The sequence below is a fragment of the Primulina tabacum genome, chromosome 5 (genome assembly GCF_025594145.1).
Source record: "Primulina tabacum isolate GXHZ01 chromosome 5, ASM2559414v2, whole genome shotgun sequence".
Lineage (NCBI taxonomy): Eukaryota > Viridiplantae > Streptophyta > Magnoliopsida > Lamiales > Gesneriaceae > Primulina > Primulina tabacum.
The window spans coordinates 13,557,670-13,577,736 of NC_134554.1; the positions used below are offsets into that span (position 1 = coordinate 13,557,670).

Sequence of the window (20,067 nt, forward strand, 5' to 3'; positions counted from 1 at the left end):
AAGATAGGAACCTCACACGTGTAGATTAGTAAATCTTTCAGGGGTGTGAAAAAATACCGAAATATCGAAAAACCGTACCGAAAAAATACCGAACTTACCGAAAAAATCGGTATACCGAACATTTCGGTGATACCGTACCGAAATTTTCGGTATCGGTATCGGACTGAAATACCGAAAAAAAAATTTTATTATTATTTTTTTTTTAAATGTAAGTTCGGTGTACCGACAAAATTTTCGGTGTCGGTACGGTACCGGTATGAAATTTTTCCATACCGAATCGGTATACCGAATTTTCGGTATCGGTATCGATATGGAAAAATTCCATACCGATATTTTCGGTACGATATACGATACCGTAGTTCGGTACGGTAGCCAACTCGGGTATCGACACTTGGCCTGCATGCTGGCATGGCTTTTTTCCCTCTATCAATCCGCACAAATCTTTATATTCCATCTCCAGTCCGCTGACAAAAGAAGCAGATTAAAGTTAACAAGCACGCTCGTAGCACCGAAGACTTTCGAGAACAGTCGATGGCTGATCCTGAAAGCAGCGCCCCATTTCTGGGAGGGAAAGTGAGTGATCGTAAGAAAAGGAATGAGCGGCCAAAAGAGCCGTGGAAAGGAGAGTTTGCCAAGAGTATTGTGTACGCGGGGCTTGATGCCATTGTTACGTCGTTCTCTCTCATCTCTTCCATCTCCGCCGGCCGCCTATCTTCTGGTACTTTTTTACATACTTCAAGCTTAATTCCAGCTTACCCTTTTGACAATTCCTCTCGATTAATCTGGAGATTGCCATGTAATTGTTTAACGAATATTGCAGTGGATGTATTGGTTCTGGGAATTGCGAATCTGGTGGCAGATGGGATATCGATGGGATTTGGAGATTATATGTCGACCAGCACTGAGAGAGATCTCGCCGCGAACGAGAGGTCCCTCACGGAGTGGGATGTGGAAAACCACCGGAGGCTTCAGCAGCAAGAATTGCTCCACCGCTATCAGGAACTTGGGATGGATGCTAATGATGCAAACACGGTATATACGTATATAATATATATGCACATGCCTCGTTTTCTCATTCTTGCACGTAACAATCCCCTCTTGGTGTGTCAAGGTTGTCAACATATTCGGCAAATACAGAGACATGCTCGTGGGCGAAAAGATGGCGACGGAGAAAGGGATGTTGCCGCCGGACCAAGCGGAGAAACCATGGAAGAACGGCCTCGTAACATTCATGGCGTTTCTGATATTTGGGTCTGCTCCAATCTTATCATTCATAATCCTCATCCCATTCACTGACAACCAGAACATTAAGTTCATTGGAGCCTGCATTCTTTCGGCTGTAGCCCTCGCTCTTTTAGGCATTGCAAAGGCGAAGATCGCTGGCCAGAATTACTGGGTCTCGGCTGGCATCACTGTTTTCAACGGGGCGATTGCTGGTGCCGCCGCTTATGCAATCGGGTGGACACTTAGGAATGTGGCTGGATTGGAAAATTGAACATGTTTTCAGAGTATCATTTTTTTCTTGAGGCTAATCCTTGAGATATTCTGAAGAATATCAACTACATATATTATGGCTTACACTACAATATTCAATTTTTGAGGTTGTACGATCTTTCTTTCATAAGATTTACTGTCGGATATCATCTTTAAATAAAATAATATAAAAATATGTAGTAATGAACAAAAAGAGACGACGACCTCTCGTTTGATCCTATCAAATTGCCATCTTTAAGCGATACAAAGGAACAAAAATTGATCCAATCCACAGAAATCTAGTTGCCTTCGTTTAATGCCAACTCCAATGCATGCTCCGCCTCTTTCAAAAATCTACGAGTCAGTTGCTTCTGCCCTCGTCTATACACGATGCTACACCATCTGTTTCTGCTCATCGAATGGCAACCAACAGGGCCACTGGTACCACAATAGCCACAGAAAACCAAAACAAAACGGTGCCATCAACTTTGCCAGCCGTAGGAACGAGTCTAAGGGACTTGCGCTAAATACACAAGCGTATTATCAACTTCAATTTGTTTATTATACCTTTTCTGGCTTTCGGATATTTTTTGTATGCCGTCTTCCTTGAGCAACTTGGTGTCGTTTTCTTCCGTACCTGAACCCTCTTCAAGTTCCAGCATCCTTCACATACAAAAAACACAAGTAAATGCCATGATGATAATGAAAAACTTGCACCATGCTGTGGTGTTTTTATGGGAGGATGAGCAGTCTTTGATTAATGGGGTTCTGCTTAAAGTTTAGTTTAGAAGTTTTGAGTCCAATCTAATCATGTAATGGATATAGATGGAGTGAGTATAGACTTCAGAAGTAAGAGGGCAAAAAAGTTCACAAGGAATGTTGCAGAAACATCTTTCAACTCAGTATATCTTAATTGGATCGTGGTCAGGTAATGTGTTTTATGAAAATTACTAATTTGCATTGCCTTTAGAGATGTTGCATAACTGTGTCGAACAATTAAGGTGGCAACCGAGCTTTGAAGTTTCACAAAATACAGGAAATGACATCGACCCTAGAACATCTAGTTTATGAAAGAACTCAGGACCAACTCACGAGATTCAGTTGTATGGCTCGTAAGTTAGAATGATACACATTCAACCTGATACCTAAAAACATAGTTGTCACGAACTATATTGAACTATATTAAATTGGCACCAGGTTAGTCAATAGAGTAAAGGCAGAAACCTACTTCATGTTAAGAAGATCAACAAGTAACTGTAACGCCCTTGAATCCCCGCATGCTTCCCATATTGCTGCTCGAACATCCATTTCAGACGGCTGTTTCTCTTCTCTAGAAACTACAAGCTTTGGGAAAAATGTAGATTTCGGTAGGTCAATAAGATCGAATCCATGTAACCTAAGTCATAAAGATATAATGGCACATTTTTCTGAAGGCATATAGCCAAAATCATTCACAATCCAAGTACTTTTCTTTTTGTATAAAAATAAACATAACACAGCGAGAGAATGAAAATCATGGCAATAGATATAAAACAGAAAGTATAAAAATAAACATAACACAGGGAGAGAATGAAAATCACGGCATAAAACAATTGCACACACGACTACATGTATATGTGTGCATCGTGCATGTTATTCAGATTAACACGAGAAATTACTGGAACGATGCAACTTTTTTCATTGAAGCTAACATCCAAATAGTTTCCAAAGCAAGACGAATAATGCAGCCAAAACTTAAAACATACTTCTTCAAGTAATGATGAAGCCTCGTAAAGCTCTTTCTCTCTCATCCCTATTGTCCTCAAGGCACTCAAAAACTCTTCAGGAAAAATAAGTTTACTGGCATAAGAGGGCGTGCTGCGGTCGCCAGTCCAACTATAATGGAAACCTCGACCATTTGTCTCCTGGCTATTAGCTTCTCCAGATGAACTTTCAGGGAAAAAACCACTGTTTAGCAAACTCCTAGGTAAGAGGCACCTCAACTCGCATTTCTATACAAAGAAGAAAAATGAGAAACCTACTACGTTTAATGAAGTAAAATCTTAGAATGTCAATTCGATTTGATTACTTCTAGAATTCGGTATTTGTGCGTTTAATTCATTCTTTTATAATTAAAATCTTTAATAGTTAGCAACTTTCTTATACATATAAAAATTTGTTCAGTGCTGAGCTTGTCAATATGAGATGAAAAAAACTGGTAAACTATCTTGACCTGTGCTTCAAGAAACTGCCCTTTGGCCTCAGAAAAAGGAACATCAGAAATAGCTTCCAGAGGATAATGAATCTGCATCATAGAAAATATAGATTTTTATCAAGCATTCATAACAATTACTGTCAGTAAAAACTTATATTTTATATGCAGCAGAGAACAGAAAATAATTAAAGAACAAATTCAGGAGATAAATTACCATAAGATAGTCATCTGGATTATCCTCCATAACAAATCCATACAAGTACAGCAACTCCTGCATCAAACTCTAATTGATCATGGAATTTTGAAAAAGAAACAGAAAATTCCTGATTGTTCTAGTCGTCATCTGTATTTATGATGATTCACCTCGAAATATGTAATTTCACAACAAACAAAAGAAAATTTTCTTTTCAATCATTTTTGAAAGCATCAGAAATACTAAACAAATTATTGCCTCTCTGATGAACAAGATACCTCACAAATTAACAGAGTTGGTTAGATTACAGGTCCAATTGAAAACAAATACAGCAAAACTCTCTATTCAAGTCTTATAAGAGAAAAGAAAGGAACGTCATGTACATTAATACAGTTAAATTCAAGTCGTTATTTCACTCCATGAAGTGAATAGCAAATCTGGTTTTTCAAAAGTAATTACGCTGTCTTTCCCTAACTAGATAACATTTCTTGTTGGAATGCGTTGTTTACTAAATTTCCATAAAAAAGAGAATAAATTTGTATTCACCACTTGAAGAAGAAATCAGGTAAGTGTTGTAGTTTGTATGCAGTTCTCATAAAACAATTCAAATAAACCTCCACAAACGAAGTTAGTGTCTCCTGGAAAATTCTTCACAGAAGTGTAATATACCTCATTTCCCTTGTTACCATAACTGATAGAAATCTCATTCTTGACTTGGAAATGATTTTTCCCAACTGAAAAACAGTCATTTTATCAGCTACAAAGAAATCAGGAGAAGAAAACAGTCGAAATAAATTACATAAAGGCAGCACAATTAAAAAAGCTCCATATGTCAACGATATAAAAATTGGTCGTGACAATCTGCATTAATAATTATAAAATGAATAATAAAATCATAATTGACAGAATTTTGCACATAGCAATTCAAATAATAGCGACCGATTTGGTAAAAAAAAGACTTTACAACAAATTTGAAGTGATTTAGTGGACTTTTCCAATTTTATTAGATTGAGAAAAAAGATGCAAATAACACCACCACTAGCCTAAAAATCAATCCTCGTTTTCATTGATTCTTACCTGAAAGTAGGTACATGGAAAAGGGAATTCCGGTTGTTGATCCAGTTCCATCAACTTCCCAAGTTGCTGCAGCTTTTAAGTCTTCAGAGCCAAGCACGCAGAAATAAGAAAGAACAGCAGCAATCAAGATCAGAAATTTCCAAATTATACTACCTTGATGTATAAGGTGAGGAGGAACAAGAAATTTACACTTAATATGACATTCAATTGTGAAAGTAAAATTAATATAAACAAATGATAAAATTTTCAAGAAATAGCTACGAAAGCTAAAAAAAAGTAGTCAGATGTGGAAGAAATGTGAAATTTATAGACAGAAATTTAAAAGACACGTGTCTCAATTAGCCGTCTGCAAATTATGGAAAAATCATTGAAGTACTCATATTACCATGATTGCAAAAATCAATGCCGGGGACAAGACCCTCAACCCATATATTCTCAACTTCTAAAGTGGAAGCAACTGCGGAAACTTGGATAGCAGAGTCATTTACCTGGAAATCTGATTTAATTACGAGAAGGCCAACTCTGATATATTTTCATTATGAATGAGAAGAAAATTTACAAAGATCGTATACAGTTGGAAAGAGCAACCTCACTTTTTCCAGTTTCCATATTAACCAACTTAACAGAAACATAATCAGAAGGTGCAGCGGGTCTCATGCTGCTTGTTTTTTCTTGCTCTTCGCTTGTTTTTTCTTGCTCTTCTGAAACTCTTGGAAACACATATGAACATGGAAAGGGAATATTTAATGCCCTTGCCCAAAATATAGAATTTGCCCTGCAAAGACATCTCGTGTGCAATATCAGTAGCCTATAACAGGAATTTTGATCGTGTTGTTACAAGCAAGCTGAGGAAATAGTACCAAAGGAACTCTTCAAATATCACTTCACTGCCTAAACTGCAAAAAAGATTGAAAATTGTGAGCAATGTTTGACGAATCTAACAGCTTAGTACACAACTTGAAAAAACATAAATACTTCATTAGTACAAAAGTGTAGAACGCACTAGTATAATTCAAGCACCACGGTTAAAGAACCATCATATAGCAAAAAATTCTTCCCCAATATCCAATTGATTTTTCCCCACATTCTAATTATGATCAGCTTGTCCTTCAATAACTCACACAGTTAAGAAGCTTAACAAATTCGCCTCATCAACACCATTGGTTTTTTAACCCTCTTTAAACTCGACATAGGATCACTTAAATTTGATTTGTGTTTAGATAATTTTAAACGGGTTATTCAAGTTGGTATTTGGGCTCATGTGGTTTGTTTCTCTCTCCCATTCATTAACTTAATGTGGAATTTATGCTTATATTTCTGACCCTTACGGTTTCTTATTTACAAAGGTGATGTATTCCTTCACTTTCCCTAGGTGCCAAGGGTTATCCAACAAATGCTTATTTGGTTTACTAGTAAGTGAGTTTTACCTCTAATTTGCTAACAGAACAGGCTATTTTAAATCATAATCCTTTGTTATTCCATTTTATATGCTAAAATGGTGTTTCCTCGTAATTCTTTTTGTAAGTTATAGAGTTTTAATGCACCTTCCTAAATTGCCATCATGAGCCAACAGCTTCTCCACCAATTTCTTCACTTTTTCTTCAAATAGAGACTTTAATTTTTTCTTCTGCAATACAAAACTATCTTCAGTCTCTTATCCTAAATCGTATATAATATAAAACATCAAAAGATTTTTTTTTAAAAAAAAAACAGACCATGTGGAGAGAGGTTTAAAAAAGTAATTTTTTGAACTTGAGAATGTTCTCAGTATCATAATGGTGGGAAAGTATACTTGAAAATCCAAGTAATTAAAGCCAGACAGTTGCATGACTTGCATGAATAAGATGAAACCTGCATTTCAGTAGCCCGATGTAACGTGGTTCCCTTCAGCTCCAAAAGGTCATCTTCAGAAAACCAAAGCGGATTTCCGAATGTATTAGGAAGCATATCAAGATACCTAAAATAAGGATCACAGTCAATATCACCATTCAAATTAAAATCACACCATAAAAGACTTTTTTCAGCAGCTTTCAACTTCTTGAAGAAGAGAGGAGAAAATGACAAATTTTCCTACGTACGGATTCCAATAAGAGTTCTTTCGTAAACGCTCCACCATTAGAAACAGCATTATCAACAATCGATCATCTACCTCCCCTACATCAAGCATTGCCCTGCATTCAGGTCCAAGCAAAGGATCTTGAAGTACCCTCATAGGAGTAATTGCTAAATCAAGTGGAACCGCCAGCAGAATTCCTGAATTCAGGGCAAGAAAAATCACCCAAGTACCTCATCTTGACTTTCAACGAAATGAAAAAATAAGCATGAACAGATTAGTCCAGTTATGCCTTCTGTCTCAGCATGCCGAGCACTCAGCAACTAGATCCGAATTTTTTTTAACACACTATATATCTTATCCATAAAGATGATTTTATATATTTCTCCAAATTCTATGCATTCAACTACAAACATTATGATATCTGTTCATTTACACGCTCACACCGAAATCGACAATGCAAAGATCATAACTACCATGTGCCTGCCATTTGATTTATGAACTACATTTTTAATCGGTTGTAATGATGGATTCCAAGATTTGAATCTTTTTTTATCCATGATTCTTCGAAACTCAAAGAAAAAAGGTAAATACTCAATATTATCACCCCGGATGGCCAATAATTTTATCCCATGATGCATTCGTGCGTTTCGGCCAGTCGGAAATTTTAATTTTCGAATGTAAGAGATTTTCTGCGTGCCTCAGTCCTAGACCAAGTGTCAAGTGCACCGCAATGAATTGGATTCAAATTAATTAAAATTCGCTAAAACCCAAATTACCATCAGGAGCAACATCAGATGAGAAAACGCCAAAACCTTTGTCCGGGCCACAATATTTGATATCACAACCCCGTAGCTCCACTCCATTCACCTGAATTCAAATGCCAAGTGACACATTTCTTCAATAAATAATAGTTATGAATAAAATGCACAAAATTAAAAATAAGAATATAAAAATTGAACGGTTGAAGAGATGTCAGGGTACCTTTAGCCACTGAAGAAAAAGCTCGAGCTTTGCTGCTTCTGAACTCGTCTCCATTGTTGAGTACTTGCGACTCTGGACCGAGGAAAATAAATAATTAAACAATTTTAAATAAATGTGTGCTTTCTCAAAAATTGCACTTTGGCACTCAAGGTTTTAGAAATACTATTGTTGTACCATGATTTTTTCTTTATAAAAAATCTAGGGCAGGGTTATGCAACAGATCAATCTCAATAAAATTATACGTCCAATCCATTTATTTAGTTCAATCCATGATCCCGACGACGTTTTTCCGGGGCTTGTAATCAAGATCATCCCGTTTAAGCTGTAATATTGATCTTCTGGTGAATATTGAATTTTATAGGTTTCGTTTACTTTGCATTTGAATATGGGAAACTTAACTGAGTGGCCTGTGAAGAACTGTTGCTCAGTTTCTTCCGGTCTTTCTACAAATCATCGTGCATGAAAGTTTCCTCCATCTTTTTTGTTTTGAATTTACTTGCTTTTAGAATACCAGTTTAATTTCCTGTATTTATTATAGAAAAAGTACAACAAAATTAAAGTCATTGTTCAAAATTTATCCCACGGTTGATTAAATATATACCAAATTTAAGAAATTGAAACATGTATATACGGAATACCGGTGGTTATGCGACTATTAAATTTGACAAAAACTTGTGTGAGACGATCTCACGGATCGTATTTTCTGAGACAGATATCTTATTTGGATCATTCATGAAAAAAGTACTATTTTTTATGCTAAGAGTATTACTTTTTATTGTGAATATCAGTAGAATTGTCTCGTCTCACAAATAAAGATTCATAAGATCGTCTTACGAGAGATCTACTCCATTAAATTTTTAGCAGGGGCCGACATATAACTGTTGGGGTCTCCTAAAGTTAACCGATGACTTTGTGTTGTAGTGTTAATTTATTATTTTTACATAAAAAATAACTATTCGCTTGAGTCATTTGTAGATCTGTATAATTTTTTTTATATAGATCTATTATCGCAAATCATCCTTTGTTTTTGAGACAAAATGATACTGAATGAAATAAATATGTGTAATCAACACAAATATTTGTGTCAAAACGAATTGTTACAAATATGTCACATTTAATATTAAAACTAATAAAGAGTGATTTATAACTCAAGAATCTTATATAATTCAATAGATAAGTCTTTTGAGACGGTATCATTGTTAAGTTTATAACATAACATTGGTGGTGTAGAGAAAGAGCGATATAGAAAATAGCTATCATCATAATAGTGTCGATAAAAAATTATAGCTTGAGTTAAGGTACATGATGAATCCAATTAATACTAAAAAAATATATGTGAAAGCTTTCTAAAATAGACTGTCGTGAACGTCGACTTCTCACGGAGTCGACCATATTACAAATGTATCATATTGAATCTTAAAACTATTAAATGGTAGTTTATAAAATTAGGAATGGTCAAACTTTTTGTGATTATATCCTATTGAGTGATTTAACTTTACTGACTTTATATGCTATTAATTATTTATTGATTTTAATATTTGAGGTGATTCAAATTATAACCAAATGAGAACTAGAATTAAAATTACCAGGAATGGGAATCAAAACCACAAATCAATGGTTTACAAGAACTGAAATTGCCAATTTAGAAACAAAAATAAATTATTGAGCCATATATATTTGTTTACCAGGTATGATTTTAGATAAAAGATAATTTTGAATTTTATTTTATAGCGAGTAAAATTTCAGAAGTGATAATATCTGCACATCACAGATTTCTTACAAGTTCATCGCGCACAAATGTCAACGAAGAAAACCCACTAATGGATTCGCTTGTAGCACTGTTCTCATCTGGGTTTCAGAGTGAACCGCAATTAGGCGGTGTCTAGGGTTGCAATTGTATTAGCATAAAATCAGGTGGGACAGAGCTTAAATTGCTTGTTCTTGGTGGAGATCAATCTTTTAATCAAATGGATTCTTACAAGAGATGGGTTAGGAGGAATCGAGATTACGTGCATTCCTTGGAGTCATTAGCTAATGTAAGCCTGCTGAACTTGTCCTCTTGTTCATTAACCACCCGAGTAACTTTGCTTATGTTGGTTTAGTTGTTTTTCTTTGGAATACATGTGTAGTCATTTGAATTTGGAGGGGCGGCAACCTCGCTGGATTATCCCTTTTGTGACGAGCATATGATGATTGTTTAATGCATAAATTGTTTTTCTGAAGATTTTATACAGCTAACTAAAATAGAAATCTTATGGGTTTTGGAGCATTTATGCTCTGTGGTTACTGTGGAGGTCCTGATGTCTCTGAAGTTAATAAACAAAAGTTGTTGGTTGCGATATAATGATTTAAAGAATAATTTGTCATATGATCAGATGCATTTCTCGGTGGATGCATGAGTAGCTGCATGCCTGCCCGCAAACACATTTCTGGTTTAAGTGGTAAAATGACAATTCGAAGCAAAATGAGTCACTATTTAAGTTTGACTTATAGCTATGACCTTCATGAGAAGATGCGGTGAACTTCGCGAGAAGTAATCACATATACCTGTTGAACTCCTTTTGGGGACTTACGCTCATATGTGGATTTCTTTATCTGTGTTGCGTCTCAGGATTGAAGTTTCCTTCCATGAATCTTTAGTTTTTTGCAGTATGTTTATAATGTATTGAGGAAGCTGATCAGGGCTTTTGATTTGATTTCCCGTATGCAATTTATTTTCTTATCTGGGATGTATTCTACTGCTTTTTTTTTCTGTTCATATCATTCATGTTAATTGGAAACGTTCTATTTTAGCTGATCTGTTGAAGATTGTTGAAAATTCGCTCTCTTGGGCTTGTTTGAATGGTATTTCAGGGTTTAACCTGGCTTCTTCCTGAGAGGTTTTCGGATTCAGAAATTGGACCAGAAGCAGGTTTTGTAAAATTTTGGTAACAGTGGCTTTCTTGTTGCTACTCAAAGAAGTGTTTTTTATGCATTTAATTATATTATTTTTCCTGCCCTTCAAAAATTATTTTCGAGTTTACAACTTTTTTTTATCTGTTGATAATTCCTCTTTCAGTTTCAGGATACTCTAGTCTCAGTGTTTTGAATTCAGTATATATACTTCATTATTATACAATGTTTACAATTTTTTTTTTGGGAAAATCATGCGCTTTTCTGTGAATATTTGATAGCATGATCCCGATTAACTTGGTTCATTTTGTTGCTTGGCATACCTATGGAGTCAATTTGCATATCATCAATGTTATCATTAAGTTTTTTTATTCTCATCCCTATATGTCATTTGACTTTATTCCCACACTCCCATCATAAAAAAATCCAAGATTTTTATGGATAGTCTTGGCAGCATATGACAGTTGAGTTCTTGATTTCATAATTGGTCTGTTTTGGTTGCTATTATTTTCTACCATACTTTACTTTGTTGCGCACTCGAGTAGTTTGAGGCTAATTTTGGTAATCGGTTTAATCTCAATCAGCATTCAGCCAACAGTTATATATGTAATTATAATATTAAAAAAAAACACGCTTACCTGATTGCCTACAATGTTTTTGTAAGTTTAGCTTATGTTTGGTTTAGGTGTTGATGTTTTCTGTCACATGTTTTGTAATTTTCCCTGCAGTGACATCAATTCTGGGCATGATTACTGCTCTCAATGAACATATAATCGATACAACCCCAGTGCGGACTCGTACGGGGTGTGGAGAGCCTTCATCTTTCCCATTTTCATTATGCATAACTTTGCTCAAGGACTTGGAAACTCTTGTTGAAGTTGTGGCACAACGATTATATGGCGAAGAAAAAAAATGGAATTTCATTGCCCTAACCGAAGCGACCAAGTAAGGGCCTCGTATTTATTGCTCTTTCTTCTAGCTAACATTTATGAGTTATGACCATTGATTGACTGTTCTTGATTAATAACATCACTTACAGGGTATTGCTTAGATTGGCTAAATTGCAAAAGAGCGGATATAAAATGCTTCTGCATGGTGGGGAGAGTACGAATGACGGTAGGGATTCTGATGATCTTGATGCCCGCAGAAATGAGTTTGCATCCAAGCCTGGCCAGCACGGGGTTTCTGGTATTTTAAGCAATAATCAGGGGCAGAATCCATATAACCTTGAAGGGAGGGCTTTGTTTGCATTAAATAGATTCGGCGAAAATGCCCGTACGGTTACTGGCTCCTCGTGGTTGCACAGGGTTCCGCACCAGCAGCAGATGTTGGAGCCTCCGAGTAATTTTTTCCCTATACCCCTCGTTTGCGAGATGCAGGCTTAATTTTTTGCTACTTTTAAGCTAGATTTGTGTTTTTATTTCATCTCAGCAGCAGTGCCAGAGACTGCTCTCTACACGACCTTGTCCGATAAGGGTGCTCCTTGCTTGTTTTTTATGGGAGAAGTATTGTTTATCTTAAGACCTCTCATTTATGTACTGTTAATAAGAAAGTATGGGGTGCGATCATGGCTCCCTTGGCTTGCTTCGTTGGTAGTGGACGTCATTGGAAATGGCAGTAGTTCAATGGTATCGGTTTTGTGGCACAATAGCAAGGGTTTTCATTTTTCCAACCTCGAAAATAATGAGGTTAGATTTTCATTTTTGTTGATGTGGTTTTTCTTTTTTCTTTTTTCTTTAGTTTGTCTATCTCTATTATGCGAATAAGTGACCTCATAGAAAAAAGTTTTCCTTGTTTTTCTTTTTCTTAACAATCTAAATGGAAGAGTGAAGAAAGAATGTGCGACTCTAGCGCAAAAGTGAGATTCTTTGGTTGATAAATTTATATAAGTTGTTATTTGTCCCACGCTTTAGCATTCAAGATACATATATAGTAGTCCCCTTCTAATATAAACTGATTTCACATTCCTTTCCAATATGCTATGATTCCAAGCAGACGCTATGGAGCAACTTGTAAGTTTGATGGCTCTCCGAATTGATAGACTAGTCTTTTGAATTTGACTCTTCTCTTGCGTTCAGTTTGGGTTTGTATAAACTAAGACAATTTGCATCATGTTGAGATTAAATGTGATGTGATTTTCCCATGTTTTGAAAATGATATCGAGTGGCTAGAGATGAAATGTACTGCAACCTTTGTAACGAAAAGTGCTAAATTTACTACTTCTGAAAATGGGTGCAGTTGAAAAGGAGGAGGCTGCTATGGGCGCTTTATCTCATGAGAGAACCTTTTTTCACAAAATATACCAGGTAACACGGCGAGCCATGGAATTTTTCTTCGTATTTTCTTTTTCGCCCCGTCTCATTCACCCCCAAAAATTACATTAATGCTCTTTAAATCCTTCAGCCAAAGACTCGCTGGCGCTCAAAAGCTACTAGAACCGGTTCCCATCATTGGCCTTCTTACTGGTATGCTTGGTGATTACAGTTTCTGCAAATGCTGAATTTTTTTAAAAAAAAAACATGGTTTGAATATTTCCTTGACATGCAGAGAAACTTGTTGAACTTCTTGTCGGAGCCCAGACACGATACACTTACATGTCTGGATCATGAGATCAAATTTTCCCCAGAGTTCTTTTCATTTATATACTAGCTGGTTATTATAAGCGTAGGTTAGTGTCTCATCTATCTGGCTGTGGATCCTTTTCGCTATTGATATTCACCAAAATAGTGTATTCGAGCAATGTCTGAACTCATTGCGTTGTATCATCATAAACTTACGATGTAGATTAGTTGAATGTTATATTCTCTGTTGGTTCTTGGGGATCGCGTCGTTATTCTGTTACTACACCTGCATGCAGCAAAGATTGGAGTAAAATAAAAATCTGATTGGGTGATATATGATATATATGAAAACACACTAATGTTTAGTGACATAAGATGATGAATATTTATATCTATAATCTCCGTAAAATTTGAGTAAACGTTGATGGAACAAATATATATAATCATCTTATATCTTTACACTATTATATAAAGAATTTGATACGTAGAAGCCATCGTCTTTATTTTCAAAATCGTAATCATGTCAAATATTGTTAATGCAACTTATTTTCAATATTAACCCTTCAAATTGCACTATGATCCTTCATCTGTATTATTATATAAAGAATTTGGCACTTAAACACCATATTTTGTTTTCAAAATTAATACATACCCAACATTTTTTTCAATATTGTTATTGTAACTTATTTTCAATGTTATCTTTTCAAATTGTTTTATGACCTCTCACTAATTTCTGCCAATTATTATTAAATTAAAGATAAAACTAAACATTAATAAAATTTAAAAAATATTATATAAATACGATTATAATTTTATACATACAGCGTGTGTATAGTTTATTAGTTATTATAGACTTTTTATAATGAGACAGTTGAGTGATTATTTAATAATTGTATAATTTTATTTAATACATAAATAATTAGGTTTTATGTTTTTATACTATTCGTTACTTCTTCATGGATAAAGTACCGACTAAAAAAATAATTCTAGTTATTATGACTTTGTCTTACATATTTCTTTATTATTTTAGTTATAAGTTAATATGACTTTATATTGAAATCAGGAGGAAGAAGCAGTGTTCCACGATTTTCTCTTGAAATCGTGATCGATAGCTAAAAAACATTCCCATTGAGAGAAAATCATGCCCCAAGGAATGATTCCTTACTGGTCAAGTTATTTCTTGATCTTTCATATTATTACTATTTAGTGAATGATTCATGATATTTTTATTATGATGTTCATAACACAGATCACAAAATCCTCTAAATAATTGTGTACTATACTGGCTAAAACTTCCAAATAATCATTAAACAAGAAAACCAAACGACGTAGAGAAACTTTGATACATCATAAGCGAGGAATTTACAAGCTGCGGACGGTTACTATGTAATAATCTAGTACAAACCACATTAGGGAACATTAATTAGCCTACATAAGGCTCAAACAAAGTCACGCATGGATTGGAGTCATACTGCATTATTTGTGCAGCTCGTTCGAACTCTTCCCGCAGTACTCTAATGCTGTACTTGTCCACAACTCTACCAAGATCATGGGATACCTCGAAAGGATCCTCGATACATATCAGGTGGCGGTCATTACCGACCCTTCTAGTCCAGTCTTTAGCTCTCTTGCTGGAAGGTAAAAACACAAATCATGATCAGTTGTTACAACAGACAGAGGGCAGGGTTTCACATGCACGACATTAAGAGTCTGGCCAGATCCGATATCCACCTATTTATCACATATTGAACCAACATATAACTTGGTGAGGCACTTATATTAAGAAGTAACATGTTGCCAAGCAATCAATTCTGCAAGTAAATTACCTCTTTTAACTAAATGGAGTATGTGTAGGTCTAGAAAGTGCTTCTCACCTCAGAGCGCATCCCATGCGGATCGATATAACATCATTTGCATAATCATGGCAATAAGCCCAATAAACGAAAAAGGCCCACACCAACTGCGCAATACTCTCTCCATTCAGGGCCCCGAAATTGGAAAGGTTTTCCACTTTATCAAAGTAAGTATATTCAACATTGTTTACAGTAGCAGAATAAGTAAAATTCATCGCCTGTCAAATTGGAAGAGATGAGAGTTGAGTAAAAAAGGCATATTATGTGCAAGCCATCATCAACACATTGCAGACCGAAAGTCGGGGCATATTTTCAAGCCAAAAGATATGCCATTCACACCTCATGACCAGAATGGCGCCAGTCTGTCAAAATCATACGAGAGAAAAGAACATGCAGATATGTGGCTGCACAAGTACTAACGACAAAATGATTATCTAGAAATTTCCAGATCGCAACTGCATATATTTGTACAAACAAATATCATAGACTACCTTAACAAAATATCAAACATCACGAAAAACCAAATCATCCAGAGTCACATATAAATGGATATCAGAAATTCGAAGGCATGAATAGAAACAAAACACTTCTGAAGGTACAGAGGGATACAACGGCAATCAAAAATCACACACCTGCAAGCACGGGAGGATAGCAGGCCTTCGCTGTTGTAAGAAATGAATGCACATCAACACATACCTGATAAAATATACTCAGGGAATTAGTCAAACACGAAAGGCAGGTGAAGGCAGAAAATGAAGGTTATTGAGGTAGTCAAAGGTGACTCACGCATAACTCGACAGCGTTCCTTGGTATGTTTCATTGACTGCACGTGATTTAGCCCAATGTTTCACAATGAAAGCCAGCTGTCGGAGTCTATCATCTATGTGAGCATAATCTCGAAGCAGCTTCGTGTTAACAACTGCCAGAACGTTGTTCACACAAATGTCACATGAAATACCAGTGTCTGGATCCATCATCTTAACTATAGGGACTCTAGCACGGGTAAGTGCCTGGATATAATACACGGATCGCAAAACTAAGACACTTATCCAAGGATAAGACCCCCATTTACTAGAAAATTGCATCCATAACAAAATCTAAGTAAAATAGAAGGGGGGAGATCATTGACCTGTACATTAAGAAAATGGTCAGACTTCAAAATATCAGCCAATTTCAACAAGATCTCACATTTGTCAACATTCTCGTCTTCCATTGCAAGGCAAATATCAAGATCACTTTTTGAAAATCCAAATGAGTTGGCACATGATCCATAAAGATATAATCGAGCCTCTGGCCATTCCTTACTTACAAGGTACTCCAATACTGTCAACAATTGCTTTTGCTTGACCTTTTCTTCCTCAGCTGGGATTAATGATTCATAAAGAGCTATAAGTGGAACATTCAGCCTGTTTATGTCATTTCGACATGCGGTCAGCCTTTTCTGATTTCTCATTCTCTGAGCCATTATCCACCGTCCTCTCTGGTCAGATCTATAATCCTGATCAATGGGAGAAAAGGTGAGTTAGCAAGAAAGGGAAGTTTCAGCATCTGGGATAGTTCCCCATACTGGCCATACACAACTATAATCTTTGAAAGCTCTAGAAAAAATATCATAGAAACTTATTTCTGCGGTCTCATATAGTAATGAACCTGTTGGGGTTCTGACCAGAAGAAACATTATACACCAACCAAAAAAAAAACTGGCAATAATTGAAATGTTATGGTATAACAAAATTTAATGACAAAAAAATACGTTTGCTTGTGTTTCAGTTATGATTTATGAACACTAGAAACAGCATTCAAAGAAAAGAAAGACAAACCATTGATATCCGTCCATACTCAAAATGTAAGCACAAGCAAATAAAACATTACCTTGTCACGGATGTAAGTTGTTTTGTCACTCTTCTCATCAGACTCATCCCCAAGTCCCAGAGAACTTACAAGCTGATCCTCCAAATCATCCAACTCGCTCCTCCTCTGATCCTTACTCACCTTAACCCACCCACCGTTCCTCGATTCTTCCTGATCATTAGCATCATCTTTATGAAGCCCCATCATTGACTCCTCAATATTAGAAACTGGAACAGAGTGAAAATTGCTTCCAGACGGTAATCCAGGGGAATCAAGTTGATGGCTAAATTTATCATTCTCATTTAAACCACCCAAACTGCCCTTACCCTTAACCCCATTATGGTCAAAAGTGTTATTTCCATGCTCCCAGTTTCTCACATCCCGCACCTTACTCGAAAATCCTTGCGGCTGTGGAGCCGTTGCCCTATAATTTCCATTATAACTTTGCTTCCCCTTGTTATTACCATAATTTCTTCTTTCTTTCTCGAAATCCCTCCATCCATTAGAATTTGCATGTTGCTTCCCATTGGTTTCGACTGAATTTCCAATAAACTCATTTGATCTTCTATCCATCCCAAAACCCTCCATCAAATATGAGTTTCCAAGTTTTCCCCTTTGAGCAAAGCTTTCATTCATAACATTCCCTCCCAAACTGGCACCATTACGTAGGATATGGGGATTTACAGACCCAAAAATTAAATTTTGCTCTGGCTGATAAGCTGAGGCATGTTTTGAATTGCCAATAGTAAACCCTAACCTACTCATATCCTCGCCGTGCAATGAACGATTCAACTGCACACCATGCTGATCCGTAGACTGATTGTCTCTCCGAGTTAGAGACATTAAATCAGGGTTTAAAACAGTGTGTGCGTTAGGGTTTTGTGGGAAGAAATTGTGTGGAGCAAAAGGTGGCGGTGGATTGTTACCCCATGGACGATAGGGGAAATCTCCGCCATACGGCGGCTGAGGTAGCGCAAAGGCCGGTATTGTAGAACCCACAGACGCGACAGCCGGGTCAAGCGAGAAGGCTTGTGAAGACTGCGGAAGCACGTGAGTTGGCGCGTGAGAATTCAATGGCTTACGGAGGAGTTGGAGGAGAAACTCGCCGCCATTCACGGGCTGAGCCGGCGGCGGCGTATCGCCTCTGTTCATGTGGAGAAATAGTATTTTTGGGTTTAGGATTCAATCGTCAGCGTCTATTTAAATTTATTGTCTTTTTACGACTATTATTGCGTTGACCAATGATATATCCAATCAAATTTATATAACAAGTTTAATTTATTAAAAATTCTAAAAAATTTATTTATCAAATCTTATAATATCTTATTTTATTTATAATTTTTGTAGAATCCTAATTGTAATTGAACTAGGATTCTAAATCATGTAGATAATGATAAAAACTTGTGTGAGACGGTCTCACGAGTCGTATTTTGTGAGACGGATCTCTTATTTGGGTCATCCATGAAAAATTATTACTTTTTATGCTAATAATATTATTTTTTATTGTAAATATCAGTAGGGTTAACCCGTCTCACAGATAAAGATTCGTGAGACCGTCTCACAAGAGATCTAATCATAAATAATTGAAATCGATGCTAGGGATTCTTGGATAAAAAACGTAATCTTTAGATATTTATTTGAATTTTCATCGAAATATATTTTTAACGTTGTATATTATGAAATGTGTCTGTTGATGAGTTTTCTATTTGTGTGAATGAAAATTAAGAAATGATGATTTTGTCTCACGTAAGATAATAAAAGTAATATAAGTGAGCTTATATTGAGTTACATTTTATAAAAATATAAGAATTATTGGTCAAAAGATTTTCTCTCGTGCACATGCACATGGATGCAAATCAAGGGCTCGATTTGCAATGAAAAAACTTGACTTGTCTGCAAGCGTATGGACGCAACCTAGTGCGTCGAATGTCAACATTTTCCTATTTATTTTATTTTTTCCAGAAGATAAACCTTTCACATATCCTGTGAGAAGTCTCTCCATTGGTGCTTCACATGGGACTGCCTATATAGAGGTTGGCCCAAACTCTAGAACACATTAGACAAAATTATTAATCTCCCGTTCTTACTTTCTTTTTTTTTGCTCTCGCTCTGCGCAAGTTGCTTGTGGTTTTGTGTGATTAGTTAATAAAATTCAGGTTCTGATTCAGTTCGTCGGCGTATTGATTTATGCTACTGCCGCTATTGCATCTTGGAAAATAAAATTTTGATTACCAAAACACATACCAAAGGAGATATATATGTTTTAAAAGAAGACTATACTTATCATAAGCCTCATTTCGTGTGGGGCTCTTAGCTCCTAATCGTTATTACAATGTAATTTGATTAGGGTTAATTAATTACAGCGGAAAACGAGTTTAAATTTTTTTTATAATGAGCCCAAAATATCTTATTTGAATACTAAAAATAGTATTTCATCTCATATCATAAAACATGCCCACACGTAATCAAAGCCAACCACATACAAACAACTCATATCATCTGGACATGTCCCGGTATATAGATACATATATACACTTGGAAAAACATAAAATCTCAGCTCAACCGTGACTCTGTGGCGCCCCAAACCTCGCCACTTAATCATACAACATGTGACGTCATATGCATAAAAATTTTTTCTTTTCGACGACGTAATAATATAATGCATATACGACAAAATAGTGCAATCACCCCACTATCTACGTCAGTGTAGCAGAAACAGTATAATAAATACACACATACAACTCAAATAAGACAATAAGCTATACTTCTCTATCTACTATCAACTACAAGATTGTTTGACTAGACACACCTAGTCCTTCACCACTATCATGTCTCACGCATAGTCCTGTAACCTGCCCAACAGAAACAGCCCTCAAAGGGTGAGCATATACAACAATCATCATCGTAATACATAACAGTTATATTAACAACATAAA

The 20,067-nt window shown here is 35.9% G+C and overlaps 4 protein-coding genes across 9 annotated transcripts; 2 read left to right on the plus strand and 2 right to left on the minus strand.

The window, feature by feature from the left end:
• Positions 1-410: 410 nt before the first annotated feature.
• On the plus strand, positions 411-1,513 carry LOC142546811 (uncharacterized). Its single transcript, XM_075654731.1, has 3 exons — positions 411-718; positions 821-1,032; positions 1,112-1,513. The coding sequence occupies exons 1-3, from the start codon at positions 532-534 to the stop codon at positions 1,493-1,495; spliced, it is 783 nt and encodes a 260-aa protein (XP_075510846.1). The 5' UTR covers positions 411-531; the 3' UTR covers positions 1,496-1,513.
• A 125-nt stretch (positions 1,514-1,638) lies between these two features.
• On the minus strand, positions 1,639-8,103 carry LOC142546810 (ribosomal lysine N-methyltransferase set10-like). Of its 4 annotated transcripts, none has more exons than XM_075654729.1 (16): positions 7,975-8,103; positions 7,770-7,860; positions 7,016-7,190; positions 6,789-6,894; positions 6,482-6,564; positions 5,798-5,833; positions 5,526-5,712; positions 5,323-5,425; positions 4,938-5,018; positions 4,530-4,594; positions 3,882-3,938; positions 3,686-3,757; positions 3,219-3,464; positions 2,702-2,817; positions 2,041-2,136; positions 1,639-1,911 (listed from the first exon to the last, which is right to left on the minus strand). In XM_075654729.1, exons 1-16 carry the CDS (start codon positions 8,026-8,028, stop codon positions 1,773-1,775), a joined length of 1,707 nt encoding a protein of 568 aa, XP_075510844.1. In that variant the 5' UTR covers positions 8,029-8,103; the 3' UTR covers positions 1,639-1,772. The 4 variants fall into 4 exon arrangements, 2 of the variants coding, with proteins under 2 accessions (XP_075510844.1, XP_075510845.1); XR_012820519.1 differs by having other exon boundaries at positions 1,781-1,911; positions 2,702-2,810; XR_012820520.1 differs by lacking the exon at positions 1,639-1,911 and adding an exon at positions 2,566-2,618 and having other exon boundaries at positions 2,702-2,810.
• A 1,467-nt stretch (positions 8,104-9,570) lies between these two features.
• On the plus strand, positions 9,571-13,682 carry LOC142546812 (peroxisome biogenesis protein 16-like). 2 transcript variants are annotated; one of them, XM_075654733.1, is made up of 9 exons: positions 9,571-9,662; positions 9,746-10,010; positions 10,828-10,885; positions 11,595-11,811; positions 11,906-12,207; positions 12,298-12,554; positions 13,105-13,172; positions 13,270-13,331; positions 13,414-13,682. In XM_075654733.1, the coding sequence occupies exons 2-9, from the start codon at positions 9,942-9,944 to the stop codon at positions 13,473-13,475; spliced, it is 1,095 nt and encodes a 364-aa protein (XP_075510848.1). In that variant the 5' UTR covers positions 9,571-9,662; positions 9,746-9,941; the 3' UTR covers positions 13,476-13,682. The 2 variants fall into 2 exon arrangements, with proteins under 2 accessions (XP_075510848.1, XP_075510849.1); XM_075654734.1 differs by lacking the exon at positions 9,571-9,662 and having other exon boundaries at positions 9,693-10,010; positions 10,828-10,901.
• A 1,074-nt stretch (positions 13,683-14,756) lies between these two features.
• LOC142546813 (UTP:RNA uridylyltransferase 1-like) lies at positions 14,757-18,333 on the minus strand. Of its 2 annotated transcripts, none has more exons than XM_075654735.1 (6): positions 17,153-18,333; positions 16,410-16,778; positions 16,067-16,290; positions 15,913-15,976; positions 15,302-15,498; positions 14,757-15,058 (listed from the first exon to the last, which is right to left on the minus strand). In XM_075654735.1, exons 1-6 carry the CDS (start codon positions 18,281-18,283, stop codon positions 14,851-14,853), a joined length of 2,193 nt encoding a protein of 730 aa, XP_075510850.1. In that variant the 5' UTR covers positions 18,284-18,333; the 3' UTR covers positions 14,757-14,850. The 2 variants fall into 2 exon arrangements, with proteins under 2 accessions (XP_075510850.1, XP_075510851.1); XM_075654736.1 differs by having other exon boundaries at positions 14,865-15,058; positions 15,254-15,498.
• Between the last annotated feature and the right edge of the window lie 1,734 nt (positions 18,334-20,067).

Excerpts from the sequence above, each read along its gene's own strand:
- LOC142546811 (XM_075654731.1), top strand. The coding sequence starts at position 532 with ATGGCTGATCCTGAAAGCAGCGCCCCATTTCTGGGAGGGAAAGTGAGT. Across the intron at positions 719-820 it reads CGCCGGCCGCCTATCTTCTG|TGGATGTATTGGTTCTGGGA; the intron begins GTACTTTTTTAC and ends CGAATATTGCAG. Across the intron at positions 1,033-1,111 it reads ATGCTAATGATGCAAACACG|GTTGTCAACATATTCGGCAA; the intron begins GTATATACGTAT and ends TGGTGTGTCAAG.
- LOC142546810 (XM_075654729.1), bottom strand. The coding sequence starts at position 8,028 with ATGGAGACGAGTTCAGAAGCAGCAAAGCTCGAGCTTTTTCTTCAGTGG. Across the intron at positions 5,834-6,481 it reads CATGATGGCAATTTAGGAAG|TTTAGGCAGTGAAGTGATAT; the intron begins GTGCATTAAAAC and ends TCTTTTTTGCAG. Across the intron at positions 5,019-5,322 it reads CATTGATTTTTGCAATCATG|ACTTAAAAGCTGCAGCAACT; the intron begins GTAATATGAGTA and ends TTGGCTCTGAAG.
- LOC142546812 (XM_075654733.1), top strand. The coding sequence starts at position 9,942 with ATGGATTCTTACAAGAGATGGGTTAGGAGGAATCGAGATTACGTGCAT. Across the intron at positions 12,208-12,297 it reads GCAGATGTTGGAGCCTCCGA|CAGCAGTGCCAGAGACTGCT; the intron begins GTAATTTTTTCC and ends ATTTCATCTCAG. Across the intron at positions 13,332-13,413 it reads CATCATTGGCCTTCTTACTG|AGAAACTTGTTGAACTTCTT; the intron begins GTATGCTTGGTG and ends CTTGACATGCAG.
- LOC142546813 (XM_075654735.1), bottom strand. The coding sequence starts at position 18,283 with ATGAACAGAGGCGATACGCCGCCGCCGGCTCAGCCCGTGAATGGCGGC. Across the intron at positions 16,291-16,409 it reads ACCATTTTCTTAATGTACAG|GCACTTACCCGTGCTAGAGT; the intron begins GTCAATGATCTC and ends TATTATATCCAG. Across the intron at positions 15,059-15,301 it reads CGCATGGGATGCGCTCTGAG|CAAGAGAGCTAAAGACTGGA; the intron begins GTGAGAAGCACT and ends TTTACCTTCCAG.